Here is a 15,264-nt window from a genome sequence, read left to right on the forward strand (position 1 = left end):
ACGTTTAACCACTGTGCCACCCAGGCGCCAGCTGATAGATATTTCTGCATTTGCCTCTTTCTCCGTTTTATCCGGGTCTTCCATGGTACTGAAGCTTCTAACAACAGTGTTGGGTGTGGATCCACATCATAGGAAAGGAAAACATCATAAACCAGAGGTGTGACTATGACAATTCTTTAAGTCTCTACCCACACCCACCCACCCACCATTGTGACGAAGTCTTCCTGCTCACAGTGGTCCCTGTATTTATCAAGTGTGCAACTTGTTCCCCAAGTTTGGAGCTTTCGGAACTGCATGGAGCTCAGAAGCAAGAGTAATGAAATGAGACAGGTCTTTGCTTCTAGTTTAGTTGCTGTTTGCCAGCATGTGGCTTCTTTGCAGGAGGACCCAGGTGTCCTGGCTTTGCCAGGGGTCATTCTGTGTTACTTCGTGAGTTTTGCCTCGCCTCTTGTGACCAGAAGAGGACAAAAGCGATGATGACCATGAATGCAGTGGGGGGGTGGGAGGGGTCGTACAGTCTTCACTCCCCGGCCATGCCTGGAGTCTAGAGGGCAGGGAGTAGGGCCCGGCTGCACATTGCTGAGGCCAGTAATAGACTCCCTTGGCCTGTTGGCCTTCTGGCACATCTTGTACCTCACACTGGGGGAAACAACATGAACCAGAGCCACGCCTGGCCCTGAAGTAGCCCTCTGTCAAACAGGAAGGCCTATCCACACACATGTACTGGGCCACGCCAGATTATGCACTGCCGTGCCGGTGCTCACCGAGAATCCAGAGGAGGCCACCCTCAGTATTGACTGGGGTTGGGATGGGGCCAGCTTCCCAGAGGAGGGACAACGGAACCCATTTTTTTGTTTTTGTTTTAATTTCATTTCCATTACATTTATTTTTTTAAATTTCATTTCCATTACATATTTTTTTGAATTTCATGTTCCTTATATTTATTTTTTTTTGAACCAGTCTTTAAAGGGAAAGGAGTGAGGAGTGTGGGAATTGCCAATAGTGAACAATGTGAGCAAAGGCCGAGAGGAACGAGTGTGACCGCCATGTTGGGAGGTGAGAGGTGCCTGGGCCGTGCCCTGAGCACAAAGTGTCTGTGGTGAGGGAGGGAGGGAGGGAGGGGAGACTACAGAGCTAGACCAGGGCAGAGCACGAGATGTCTTAAATACCATGTCAAACGAGCATAGGCTTTGGGAACCTTTTTTTTTTCTTAAAGATTTTATTCATTTATTAGCACGAGCAGAGCTGAGCAGAGAGCCCAGTGTGGGGCTCGATCCCAGGACCTCGGGATCATGACCTGAGCCAAAGGCAGACGCTTAATGGACTGAGCCACCCAGGTGCCCCTTTGGGAACCTTTTTAACATGGAATTTGAAAAGTTTGAGATGGAGGAGTGATCTAGAAAGATCTCTCAGGTGGCAGGGAGAGGTGAAATGAAAGAGGTTTGATTAGAGACATTTAAGAGCCATATGCAAAGTCTAGATGAGGTAAACTGAACCCCAATGCCTTCTGGGGTCAGTGCCAGGCCCAGCGCAGCAAGTGTGAGGGAGGGTGGGCCAGGCCCTCAAATCCTGTTAACACGCAGCGGGGTGAGCCTGGATTTCCAAAAATGACTGTCACGAAACAAAACATCAAGCCCATTTCATGTTGTATCATCAAATACGGATCCCAAAACCGACAAGACTTTCCTCTAGAAAACAGATATAATTTAACATCATAAAATAACATTTTCTTGGGTTTGGGGTTTTTTTGCATTAGAAAATATTCTGATAAAACATCTCTTTTTAAAATTAGGTTTTATTTTCAACAAAGTGATATATGGCTTTAAATGTCAAAGAGGACTAAAGGGCCTTTTTTAAAAAAGATTATACCCCAGAGGCAACACTTCATGCTCGCTCTTTCTGGTGTGTGTCTTTACTGCTCTAAAAGTTTTAAGTTGTTATTTCTTGAGTTGAGACTTCATTGCAATTTCTTGATAACTTACTTTGCATGTTTATATTATTATAACTTACATAAAAGCTGTTCACTGCTAAGACAAGGATATTATCACGGTTGCTACTTGCTTTTTCCCTTCTGTTTTTTAGGTAGTAATCACCGGTTCTACCCACTTCTGGAAAATCCCTCAGTACTTGTCCCCAGGCAGCTTGCCGGTCTCCCCTCTCTGAACTCTCAGAGCTGCTGCAGAGCTCTGGTCCGGGGCCCCTCAGCCGGCCCCACGGCTCTTCTCAGTGGTTCTCTGTCTCCTAGATCCCACGGCCACCTCTTTTGTAGTTTTCTCTCTCGTTGCTGTGGGGCACGTCCTTCAGAGCTTCCTGAGAAGGCATGTGTGGGTGGCCAGCGTTTCTGCCCCTCACAGGTCTGAAGATGCCTTTCTTCTGCCCTCACACTCAGTTGACAGGGGTATCGGTTCCTGGGCTGGGAACAGTTCTAGGCGGAAAGCACTCTCTCTCAGACACTTGAAGGCATCTCCTCCTTCATCGCCTAGCTTCCAGGCTGCTTTTGAGAAGTCCCGCAATAGTCCCAACTCTCAGTTCTTTGTATAGGGCTTTTTTTTTTTTTTCTTTCTGGAGTCTTTCAGGATCTTTGCTTTATCCCTGGTGTTCTGAAATTTGGCAAAGATGTGTTAGTGTCTTGATCTTTTGTCATCTTGTCTGCTGGGCATCTAATGGGCCTTTTCAATGAACTCGTTTTTCAGCTCTAGAAATTTATTTACAATGTGTCTGATAATTTCCTACCTTCTGTTTTTTTACTGTCTCTGGAATTCTGTTTTATCAGAGGTTGGACACCTTCGGCCTCATATTTTCTGTCCTCCTTTCCATCTTTTAATCTTTCCTACTCTCTGAGAAATTTCCTTGACTTTATCTTCTGCTTTCTTTGGAATGTATTTCATCTATTAGATTTTTTATTTTAAAGCTTTTCTCATATTCCTTTTTAAGAAAAGCATCCCATGTTTAGGATACAAATCCCTTCCCTGAAGATATTAGGGTTCTGGGGCTGTCGTTTTCTTCTCCCCTCCCCCACCCCCATTGTCTGCAACCTTGCGTTCCTGAGGAGTGAGAGCCCGTTGTCAGGGAGTGAGGGGCACAGCTAGTGGTCTGTAGGCCCCAGGGTAAGTGCCGGCAGAACAGGCCAGAGTTCTCGGTGTCTTCCCCCCACGGCCCCACCCAGCAGAGCACCATGGCCTTTTCCAGCCCCTCCAGGTCAGCTTCTCAGTACAGTGGCAGCACCTCAGATGGCCTGTCAACAAAGGTCAGGCTGTCTGCGTGTGCGTGTTGGGATTGGCACATGCTTTTAACCAGTGCCTGTTTTCAGCCTCGTCTCTCTCTGCGGTGGTGAGGCCTCCATGTCCTGTGCCCTCCGTGGACACAGGACCTTCTACTCCCACTTCTCTGATTAGTCGGGACCACTTTACATTTGCTTTTCATCTTCCAAAAACATGTTGACCTCCCTCATTTATATCCTTCTTCCCACTTCCTTACAGTTTTAGTTTCACAAGGAAGAGGAGCTTGATAATATGCATTTATTCTGCCTCATTTAACTGGAAATCCTTTTTTTTTTCCCTTTAATGTGTCATATAGACTATCAACTTTTCTTTCTTAGGAAGGACTGCCCTTTTCTGAGATGATGTGCTTCTTCCTTCCTTTGTGTTAAACTGTCCTTTCTACTGTGCAATAATAGTGATACTGGGAGACAGTTGGGTCTTTTTTAAGTTGACCCCAAAATGTATTTTTAAATTTTACTGGTCTGTGGATCTAAAATAAAGAAAACAATGCCCTAGGCTTTTTTTTTTTTTTGAGAGTGGTGGAGAGGGCAGAGGGAGAGGAAGAGAGAGAATCTTAAGCAGTCTCCGTGCCCAGTGTGAACACTTCATGACACGGGGCTCAATCTCACGACCCTGAGATCATGACCTGAGCTGAAATCAAGAGTCGGACATTTAACTGACGGAGCCACCCAGGAGCCATGCCCGCCCCTTTTTTTAATAAGCAAACACTGAAGGGAGGGGCAATGGCCAAGCAAACAGGACAGGATTGAGGGAGACATTTTTTCAAGCTGAGAGAAACTTGAGCATAGGCAGGCGGCCGTTTGAAGAAGTCAGTAGCAGAACATCAAAGAGAATTAATGGCAGCCTTTCCCAGTGGAAGGAGGCAGTCAGGAGGGCTGGGGTGTGGAGGAGGGCTCACACCTGACCTGCCTCGCTTCCTAAAATAAGAGGCAGGCAGGCTCATCTCCTGGCAAGTTGGGGAGGCCCTGCCCTAGGGCACATTTCCAGGGTTTCTTCGAACTTTCTTTCCTGATAGTCTGTTTTACAGAATGACCGTGGGTAAGAGGAGGGATGTATTTGTGCCTGGACAGTTGGTGTGCGAGTACATGAGGCTGACGGTGGTGCCCTGGAGGGTCTGGGGCTGGTTGCCCTGTCCAGCCAGCATCTGGGGAAGCTGAGCCCAATCCCAACCGGACGTCTCCCCTTTGTCTCCCCAGGACTGGTCCAGATCCCCGTGAGCATGTACCAGACTGTGGTAACCAGCCTCGCCCAGGGCAACGGGCCGGTGCAGGTGGCCATGGCCCCTGTGACCACCCGGATATCGGACAGCACAGTCACCATGGACGGCCAGGCTGTGGAGGTGGTGACATTGGAACAGTGACATGTGGCCGTACCACGACATCGTTTTCTAGTCTACTTCAAAATTTTTTACACGTTTGCAGAGGTGCAATCAAATGGAATTAAGTCTCTCGACTTTGGAAGAAAAGTTTTGTTAACCTTTTTTTTAAAAAGGAAGAAAGGCAGTGGGTTTTGGAATTGCATTTTTTAAAGCACCACTCTTGATTTTCTGGGATTGTGGAATATGATACTGTGTTGTCGATTTCACTGTCCCAAAAAAGCCAAATTGTGGCAGGACTTCTTTCTGCAGAAACATGTGTGTATACTTTTGTGTGTGTACGTGTGAGTGTGAATATATGTATATGTGTACATATGGATATACACATTTACATATATATAAAGTATATATATATGTATGTATGTATATATATATATGTATATATATATATATATATATATGAAACCCGCATGGAATTATCTGTATGAAATCAAGGTGAGCTGTGGAATAAAATAATTCACCCAGTTTAGTGGGTGTAGGGTACGTGGCCAGACACAGTCACCCGGTTTTTGTTCATACCAGGGTCATGCGTTGAGCTACTGACAAACTCAGGCGGAGGTGACCATGCCCTTCACCAAAGCTGCCTCCCAGTGGCCACCCAGAACTCTCCCTGCTGGACTCATCTGAGGAAGGAGGTTCCAAAATGGGGCGGGGTCCAGAAATTGTGTTTGCAAGGTCCAAGGGCCTCATGGTCTGGCAGCTGAGATGCTCCTCGGGCTGGCCCAGGTGCTGACCTTGCCACGGGCGGTGAATGTCCTTAAAGCTCCAGGCAGGAACAAGAGGGATTTCTTCAGCCTCCCATCTCCTCCCCTTCCCAGGAGGCCTTCTTGATCTCATGACTATTAAAATGTTGCTTTGGTTTTAAGGTCAGTCCTGAATTGGTCATGTATATGAACTGAAGATAACAGAAGTATTAAGGGTTTGAGGAGCGTGTGAGCGTCAAGTGTGCTTGTGGGCGTGTGCTGGGAGGGGAGAGAGTGGGAGGGGGAGGGGAGGGGTTGGAAGGGGAAAGGAAGGAGGGAGAGACAAATCTTCAAAGACCAGGGCACACCAATGGGAGCAATTTTTTCCTTTCCAGTAACTTTCTGTAGCTTAACAGAGGCGACTGGAAGTGACAGGGGCACCCGGCTCAAGGAAGGTCCTCTTCATCCTGCGGGGCCTTGGAAGAGAAAGGGACCTGGGTGTTACCTGCAGCCCTGGAGCAGGCCCTGGTTCAGAAGGGACACTGCAGTTTTCCCAGGTGCAGCCTGGTGGGCCAGGCCCCCCAGCTTCCTCCTCACAGGTGTTCACCGGTCTGGGTGTTCTCCGTCACTTTAAATTCTGTGATTTCTCAGCTGCAAGCCCTGAGTCTCAAGTGGCTAAATTCACCTGACTTCTCGACAGGCCAAATCTCTGCTCCTTGAGTACAGGGACAACTCTTCCTCCCTCCTCCCGGGCCCCCACGTGTGATAGTGTATTTAATGTGGTTTTTTTAATGCGACATTAAAAGATTCTTCACGTCTTGCTCAGCCTTTGAGAAAAGTTTCAGATTCTTGTATTTGCTTGTTTTATATAAAACTATCTAATGTTCTTTGTATGTTTTTTTCTGTACGTAATAGGGGGAGGGAAGGGAAATTTACATATAAACAGTCCTAGTTCTACAACTTGTTATTTTTTTAATTATTATTTTTTATCGTCATTGTGAAGCTGTTCAGGGGCTTTAAAGTCCGTGTTCCTTTGTGGTGAAATAACCTCCTAATAGTTTGAGAAATTGCCAAGAAGAAGAAGAAGAGCAAAACCCAAGTAGCAGAGCATGGATTCTGTGTTGTTTTCCATTCTGTCTATTACTGCCTCATTCAATAAATAGTTTCAAATGTGGCAACAGGAAGTGGAACTGTTCATCTCTGTAGGAGCGTTTGGCCCCTTGGAACTCCTTTAGGGTGGCTTGTTCTGCTTTGTGAAAGGTGCTCGTACTCAGCTCCGGTGGTCTCTGAATGGTGCCCTGTGACGGCGTGGAGCCCCGTAAGGAGAGAGCGCGGACAGGGTCAGGGCCTCCCGGCCAGCGCCCACCTCCAGAGCGGCTCCACTGGATTCGTTTTATAAAGGGCCATCCTGGGGGTGCAGGGCCAGGTAGGGGGCTGGGATCTCATTTGAAAAGTTCTAAAGACAGGTTGGAAACTACACTCCGGAGTTCGTTCTTTAGGGGTTAATTGTGTTCCACATGAAAACTAAGGCTGGACGATGGCGCCTGTCCTTCGGGGATCCCTCCACGGGAGTGGTGTTCACTGTCGCAGTGGATTATCCTTCTTGAAGCAGACGCCTCAAGCCATTAATTGTTACCCTAAGTCCTCCCTCTGCCTCATTGCTTTCACACGGCAACTGCCATCTTTCCAGCTGTAGGCCCTTCGTACCCCCCGCCCCATGGTTTTACACCTCCGTGTTTGTGCCCACTCTGTGCCTCAGCCTGGAACGATGCCCTCCACCCCTTTGTTATTGGATGCCTGGGTCCGTTTCCTGGTGATAATGATTAAAATAGTCGAATAGAGAAGACCGGAGGTGTTTTCCTTGATGACTGACAGTGGCTCCATAAAGCTAGCGCCGCCCCGCCCCCTTCTTGACCAAATGGCACACTGTTGCCTATGTTCGCTAGAGGGTAGACAGGAAAAGAGGGTCGATCGCAGCCAAACCAACCGGATGGACATCACTGCCGTTGGCCACCCAGCAACAGCTGGGTTATCTAGGGTACCTCCTTATGGGGCCAGCCTCTCTCTGGATGTACCTTACTATACAGTATGTTCTGTTTGCCTGGCAAGACCCAGGGGCTGCCTTTTCAACGAGCATGTGTTGAAAACTTCCTTCGGTGGGGCTCATGGAGACCTTTGCTTCCATTATGCCTGAGTCACCGCCGGCGGCTGCTGCAGGGGCCAGGTAGGTAAAATCACTAAGTGGAGGGGAAGTGGCTCCGGTGAGAGAGGAGGGGAGGCAATAGGGCGGGCAGAGTGGAGAGATCTGTCTAAAGGGAGCAGCCTGTCCTGGTGCCCGCAGATTGCCACCAAGTGGGAGGCAGGCCCCCATCTTCCTAATTTTCCAGAGAAGATGGGGAGTCCAGATTTGTGTACAGATCTCCTGATTTCAGCAACAAATCAAAAAATCCTTTACATACTCTGTAGCGGCGGGGGGGGGGGGGGGGGGCACCTGTTGACCAGATCTGGCCCATGGGTCAGTTTTGTTTAACTTGGTGATAGCCTGCCATGTGTCAGCTGAATACAGCCTGGCAGGTGCCCGTGGGCAATGAGATGGGAGGAGACGTTCATATGAACGGATCGCTGCAGCCCAGGTGATAAGGTGCCATCTGGATGGAGCGCTGCAGCAGAACGAGTTCTGTTATCTCCTTTCATCTCCCTGAGGGTCCTCTGCATTAAGGAGTTTATCCTCCAGGCCGCAGAGATCAGTGCTCACAGAAATCAAGACTGGGCTAGGAATTCTTGGCTCTTAGGTCCTACATCTGAGAAGTTACTGGCGATGCTGGTGACCACTGGCGTTGTCTGAACTCAGACGAGTGAGGTGAGGAGAAGCAGAAGGGCAGGGAAGACAAGGGGCTGCCGGCCCTCTAAGCTCGGGCTACCAGTGCACCCTGGACCTCGCTCAGACCCAAGCCAGGCTCATGTGCAGCCACTTTGCACATGGAAAAGGGCCTGCTCCTCCTGCACTCACCTTCCTCCCTACCTGCAGCCGGTCCTCTTTCCTCCTCCATAAGGTCCCCGAAGCCTCCAATCCGAGTGTGGCTGGGTTGGTACCCAGACCATGGTGGGTCCCTTTAGTGTCAGCACCAAAACTAAAGCTAACGAATTGGAGCAGAGGCTACGTGGGGTGAAGGAGAAGAGCCCACGTCCCCTCTCATCCCCACCTCAGTGGGCTCTGGGTTAGGTCATGAGCCCAAGCCAGCCTGTGGCGTCAGCACGGCTCATGCTCAGATGTCAGGCAAGAACACCCACCAGCACACTCCCACCTAGCCTCCTGTTCGCTCCAGGTTGGCAGCTCTCGGAGAAGATCCACTCGGGTCGGCGGCGGCAGCACAGAGGGAGAGATATGACTTAAGGTCTCTGGAATAGGGGTCCTGGGTGGCACAGAGGTTAAGCATCTGCGTATGGCTCAGGGCGTGATCCCGGCGTTATGGGATCGAGCCCCACGTCAGGCTCCTCCGCTGGGAGCCTGCTTCTTCCTCTCCCATTCCCCCTGCTTGTGTTCCCTCTCTCGCTGGCTGTCTCTATCTCTGTCAAATAAATAAATAAAATCTTTAAAAAAAAAAAAAAGGTCTCTGGAATAGCTGGACGGGGTGGGTCTTCCCCACCTGCATTCCACTCCCAGTGCTGCTGGACTCCTGAATGAGTCCCCAACTCACTCTGAATTAGGTTATCTTTCCCAAAAACTGCTAGGCTGTTAGCAAACATTAGTTGCCTACTGGTGTCTTGGGAGTGTATTCTACAAAGGTTTGGGGGGGAGGGGAAACGAGCAGCAATAATACCCATCTGCAGAGGGGGAACCAGGCTCCCCTGAGAACCAAGGACTTACCCAGGGCGACCTTGGGAGGCAAGAAGAAACCCGTGTCCCAAGCCCATGTCACCAGCCCTGCCTGGAGGCTCTCCTGGCTCTTGTTGAGAACTAGGACTTGTCTGCAATGAAGAGTATGTGGTAGCCAGCATAAGAGTTAAAACTTACACAGCCCCTACAGTGTGCCATGTTCTGTTCTAGAGATTTACCTAGAGATCCACTTAATCTTTGCAAAGTACTGTTATTAACCCCACTTCACAGATGAGCAAGGAGGCACAAAGAGGTTAAGTTTAAAGTAGCTTATTTAATATTTGGGAGAAAAGGCTAGAAGCTATCCCCCCAAACTGAAAGCACTTGTAATTAAAATGGTTGGTGCAACTTAAATTAATTGGGTCTCAACTCCGGTTTCTTCTGAATGTATCTACCCTCTAAGGAACTAGTGTTAGAACCAGCAGTAACTCACCAGCTGCCCCGCACAGGCCACTGCAAAATGCTGTATGCCTTTATTTCTCCTCCTCTCCACAACCCTGTACAGAGGTCAGATTCCATTTTATAGGTTCAGGGACTGAGCCTTGGCAACTTCACAGGGTAAATGCGGAACTAGCGGATGGGGGGCTGGGGTCAAACGCTTGGTATGTCTGTCTCTAGAAGTTCTCTTCTTTGTGCCAACCATTCAGAGGGCAGGTGTCAGAAAACAAGCTGCACATCTGGTTTCTCAACTTGAAGGAAACCTCCAGGTGAGCCCCGAGCTTAGCCCACAGGCAGCTTCAGGCNGGCCCCCCCCCCCCCCCCGGCGGTGCCATGGTCCTCCCGCAGGGCCACCACCCCGGAGCGGCCTCCCAGCAGCAGGGCCGCACACGCTCACAGGCGAAGGCACGCAGGGACTTGACTACAGCAGACACTCAAAACATTTCATCAGACGAGTGACCTTAGTTTCCAGCGGTTCCTTAATCAGAAAATTCAAGGAACCCAAAACATCCATTCGCACGCATTCTCATTACTCAAAAATTTTCTGCAAAAAGCCAGTGTTAACATTGTTAAATAACTTGATGTGAAAAAAATATTGATGTTATTCCCAAGAAAAACCTGGCTCTGTGAGATCGTACCAAGGGTGAAGGGTAGTGAAGACACTGGGGCCTGAACACATTCTTGGGCATGAGTTACGTCGCCTTCGTTAAAAGCCCCAGGGCCCAAACGCTAAAGAGAGATCAGCTGATGTTGATGTTAAAACCCAAGAAGCTCCAGGCAAGGAGGCCGAGCCAAACCTTGGCAAAGTAGTTGGACTGTTAAGTCATCAGTTGGGCGTAAGGCCCATAGCATTTGGGCTCCCCAGTGGCCTTGCATGGAAGAGAATTTTAAAGCTGGAAGGGATATTAGCCACCACCTCTCATTTAGGCTACGAAGATTAAAGCCTAGAGGCAGAGAGACTCAGGACCACATGAGTGTAGCACTGCACCCAGACTTCCGGCCAGGGTCATACCCCCACCCCACTCAGCTCCTCCTGCCTTGGTCTTACCATCTACATTCTTAAAACCTTAAAATTTAGGGGGGTACCTGGCTGGTTCAATCAGTAGGGCATGCAACTTTCAATCTGGGGGTTCGTAGTTCAAGCCCCAGGGTGGGTGCAGAGATTACTTAAAAATAAAGTTTTTTTTTAAAAATGTGTTAATTTATCCCAATGTATTTCCTTACCAGAACTATTTTTATAGAGAATAATTAATTAAGCCAAATAAATTAAACTGAGTCTGAAATTTGCCAGAATTTAACAAAATTGTTGCAGAAAACAGCCACAAAGGGATACTTTGGCCAAAAAAAATTTTTTTTTTTAATTCACGAGAGAAAGGTTAGGGGAGACTAACCACATAATAGGATTCTTTACCCTGGCCCTCAGGGTTCTGATCTGTACAAAACGTTGGTTAATGGGGGCGCATCGGTGGCTCAGTCTTAAGCGTTTGCCTTCCGCTCAGGGCGTGATCCCGGCGTTCTGGGATCAAGGCCCACATCAGGCTCCTCCGCTGGGAGCCTGCTTCTTCCTCCCCCACTCCCCCTGCTTGTGTTCCCTCTCTCGCTGGCTGTCTCTCTCAAATAAATAAATAAAATCTTTATAAAAACAAAAACAAAAAACACTGGTTAATGAGCAATCCGGGGGGCCCTATCACCAACGCCCAAGTGACGTCCTTTGCTTCTCCCAATGAATTAGCTGGGTCGAGCGTCATTACTGTTCCACAGATGAGCTGCGCGGAGCTGAGTTGCTCCAGGCTCTGAGTCCTGGCCTCAGTGTCCTCCTGTCCTCACCGGTCCCAACACCTCTGGCAGGGCCCAGCCGCCTGCCCGGATGGAATGAAGTGAGGCCAGAAAGCTCCCAGCATCAAAGCCTTTCCGGTCTGAACTGCAGAAACCCAGAGATGCCTGAGTAGAGATGGGCTGCAGATCAAGCCAAGAATCTGTGTCTTCGAAGCCCAAGGTCACGCAAATTCCTGACCCCGACGTGGAGCTGCAGTCTTGGGAGAGCACAGCTGATTGGCCAGCTCATGTCACGTGTCTGCCTCCGGGCCAATCAGCAATGGCCAGTGAGATGGGGGGCGGTCTTCCTCACAGGTAGAGAAGGGGGCGGGGAGTGCCATCATGTCCACCCGAGCTGTGACAACCAGGGGACAAAGAAGCTGGGATCCTAATATCCTTCCTGCTGCGTCACGTGGCCGCTACCAAAGAACTCTCTGGGGTCTGTGAAAGTCAGGAAATTAGGAGGGGGTGTCACTGGGGTAAGAGTGTGCCCCGTCTACGCACTCCCACCTTCCCGATAACCTCAAGGCGTTTAAAAGCAGCTTTATTGAGATAATTCACATGCCAGTCAGGTAATCCGCTTTCAAGTGAGCAGCTCGATGGTGTTCAATGTATTTACAAAGTTGTGTGACCATCACATAATTTAATCTTAGAACATTTTCATCATCACCCCCCCAAAAGGCCTAACACTTTTCCCCAAAACGAACTTGAAGGTTATATAAAAGATGTATGCAATGAAGTGAGAGAATGAGAATGAGAAGCCAAGACCAAAGAAAAGGAGGCCGCACATTTGCCGACGGTGTTGTCAACACTGGTGATCTGAGGAAGGCTCCCAATCCAGCTCTGCTCTTGACAAACAGGTCATGTTACTAGAAGGAAGGAATAAATCATCAGTTACTCAAAAGAAACAAAGCGCTAAATACTTTCTTACAGGTTGAAGGGAGGGACACCTGCCTGGCTCAGTCAGTTAAGCATCTGCCTGCCGCTCAGGTCATGATCCCAGGGTCCTGGGGTCGAGTCCCAGAGTCCCCTGTTGGGCTCCCTGCTCAGCAGGGAGCCTGCTTCTCCCTCTGCCTGCCACTCCCCCTGCTTGTGTGTTCTCACTCCTCCCCCACCCTTCCGCCTCTGGCAAATAAATAAATAAATCTTAAAAAAAAAAAGTTGAAGGGGACTCCCAAGTTATTTTACACTCGGCATCTTCTACATTTTTATATCCAAAGCAGTAGCTTTGATTACTTCCTTGGGCTTTTAAAGCCTTGAGCATTACTTTAAAACACCTCAATTTTGAAGGTATTCTAGGGGGAGCTAAACTAATGCGACATGTAAGTGTTTATTCACAGATCAGCAAGTATCCAAGGAAAGGGTAGGGGAGAGATAAGTACCGTGAGCAGGTGTCAGTCAGCGGTTGGCCCCCTCGCAGTCCATGTAAGACCTGCAGGGAACGGGAGAGGGGCATCAAGGTCACTGGCCTTGAAAGTGCTTGGCTCTTAGGATTTCTGCCTTCCCTTTCCCATCTTCCCTGTCTGCCCATCACCATCTACCCCCAAATCCCGGAGGATCTGGATCAAGAGGACAGAGGGTAGGTAGCTGTCTACAAGGCAGACCACACCCCCACCCCAAACACTAGGGGTCCTGGGGCTCGGAAGATGGCGGAGTTGAACTTGAGTTTGAGACTGAAACTTCAAGGTAATCTGGACTTAATGATGAACGATGTTTATAAAGGTATGGAATTCACTACAAATGTAATTAGGGAACTAGAAGGGAGAGTCAACAGAACCTGGTCAAGGTCATGACTGCAGAAAATAACACCACATGGTGTTCAAACCCGCCAAGGTGAGATACCTTTGTCTTCATAAAGAGAGAAGACACTTGAAACCTGTGGGTTCATCGGTAGCAGTGATGGGTTGGATCTATTTCCCCATGAGGGGCACCTCTGTCTGCACCTCCCCTCCCCCATAACACAGATGTTGTCCTTGCTCTCCCGGTCCTAAAGGCTTCTGGCCCCCAGTCTGTCCCCATGCCACCTCAGGACCACTGCAGAGGCAGGAGAAGTCTGGCTCGCAGAAGCTGGGGGCCTCTGGGACAGGGCAGGGATGCCGAGAGGGGGTGGGGGGAGGGGGGGTGGAGGACACACACAGGAGACCCTCCAGAGGTGTCTGTTGGTGGAGCTTGGCAGGGGCCATGGCTGCGAAAAGGGGGCCTTCGCTGCTGCCTCCATCACTACCCCCAAGGCCTGCACCTCCTATTCCAGCCGGCATCTCGCCCTAAGAAACCCCAGTGGAGCCAGTGCAGGGAAAGGCCTGGAAGGTTCAGGTCAGGCTTCAACCAACATCGAATGGCAGAGCTTCAAGAACCTTCTATGGGACAGATCCACCAACAAAACCCCACAGCCTGCCAGCCCTACTGCTGCAGACTTTGGCTTTCCAGTATCTGCTGTTTGAGAAAAGACACATCCATTATGAATCCAAGTTCTTCAATTAACTTGCAGCTTGTCCATCACAATGGTGTTTATGTACATTTAAAAAGCTGTGTGCATGGGAGCCGAATCAGGCCTAGGTCACAGCTCAGGAGTTTAGGGAGATGTAAGAGACCCACACTTGGGCAAGGAACCAGCTTCAACATATAAAGTGACGCTTGACACAAAGACAAGGCAACTGGTCAGCTCCCATCTAAGGCTGCCACCCACCCCAGCACCCCAACACCTTTGCGGGAGCATCCCCAGAGATGGAGAGCTTACCTGTCTTAAGTCACGGCCTGACGGACATAAGGAAGCTCTTCTGGGAGACAAGCAGTCGCCTCTCTGTAAAGCCCACTGCCCCTGCAGTCACAGCGAACTGTCATGCCTCCAGTCCTGCAAACATTTGAAAATAGCGTTCACATTCCCACCCAAACCTTTTCACAGCCCAAATGTCCAGTTCCAGCTTTTCCTGGAGATTGGTGAGCGGTTTCCAAATATAAAGTGGACTAGATTTCCTGAATGACCCTCCCAGTGAAAACCAAAAAAGTTGCATTTTAAAGTATCTTTTTTTAAGTTTATTTTTTTATTTTTTTAAAGATTTTTTTTTATTTATTTATTCGATAGAGATAGAGACAGCCAGCGAAAGAGGGAACACAAGCAGAGGTAGTGGGAGAGGAAGAAGCAGGCTCACAGCAGAGGAGCCTGATGTGGGGGAACGCTGGGATCACACCCTGAGCGTGAAGGCAGACGCTTAACCGCTGTGCCACCCAGGCGCCCCTAAGTTTATTTTTTTAAGTAATCTCCACACCCAATGTGGGGCTTGAACTCCCAACCCTGAGATCAAGAGTCACATGGTATTCCAACTGAGCCAGCCAGGCCCTCCTAAAATACCTTTTCTCCCCCTAAAATATGTCTCTTAAATGTATAAGGACGCAGAAGGGCGTATGGGCACCCGAAATGTCACTCGTCTGGCCCAGCTCTCTGCTGCGGACCCTCTAAAGATGGTACCAGATCCCAACCAAGGCAGAGACAGCCTGCTCACCTCCCGTAACCTGCTGCTGTCCCTTCAGTGCCATCCCGGGTCAATGCGTGGTCAACCAAAGCCACCAGATCTTTCTTCTGCCTTCATTTCAGTAGTCTGGTCTCCCTTCTTACCCTTGTGCAATTGAGGTTTTTCCTTAACCTACACACAGGGCTTTACCCTTCTTTTCAGAGGTCAGCTTGCTGCTTTAACCTCTCTTTCCATCCGGAAAGCCCCAACTGGGGCTCATTCTGCTTCGCGGTGTCCCGGGCGCTGCCAGCTGTGTCAGCTTCCCTGACCTCCACCCACTGGAGGC

General features: G+C 49.4%; 1 protein-coding gene across 10 annotated transcripts in view; it reads left to right on the forward strand.

Annotated features, from left to right (window-relative positions):
• NRF1 (nuclear respiratory factor 1) overlaps positions 1 to 6,523 on the forward strand; it is a 141,358-nt gene extending 134,835 nt beyond the window's left edge. For 7 of the 10 annotated variants that reach the window (XM_034671986.1, XM_034672004.1, XM_034672013.1 and 4 more), the window contains 2 exons: positions 961 to 1,056; positions 4,478 to 6,523. In XM_034671986.1, the coding sequence (XP_034527877.1) occupies positions 961 to 1,056; positions 4,478 to 4,641 (260 nt within the window). In that variant the 3' untranslated portion in view covers positions 4,642 to 6,523. The remainder of the gene's footprint in view (positions 1 to 960; positions 1,057 to 4,477) is intronic. The other 3 variants (XM_034672010.1, XM_034672025.1, XM_034672020.1) reach the window with 2 other exon arrangements.
• Positions 6,524 to 15,264: the final 8,741 nt, after the last annotated feature.

The sequence above is a fragment of the Ailuropoda melanoleuca genome, chromosome 1 (assembly GCF_002007445.2).
Source record: "Ailuropoda melanoleuca isolate Jingjing chromosome 1, ASM200744v2, whole genome shotgun sequence".
Taxonomy (NCBI): Eukaryota; Metazoa; Chordata; class Mammalia; order Carnivora; family Ursidae; genus Ailuropoda; species Ailuropoda melanoleuca.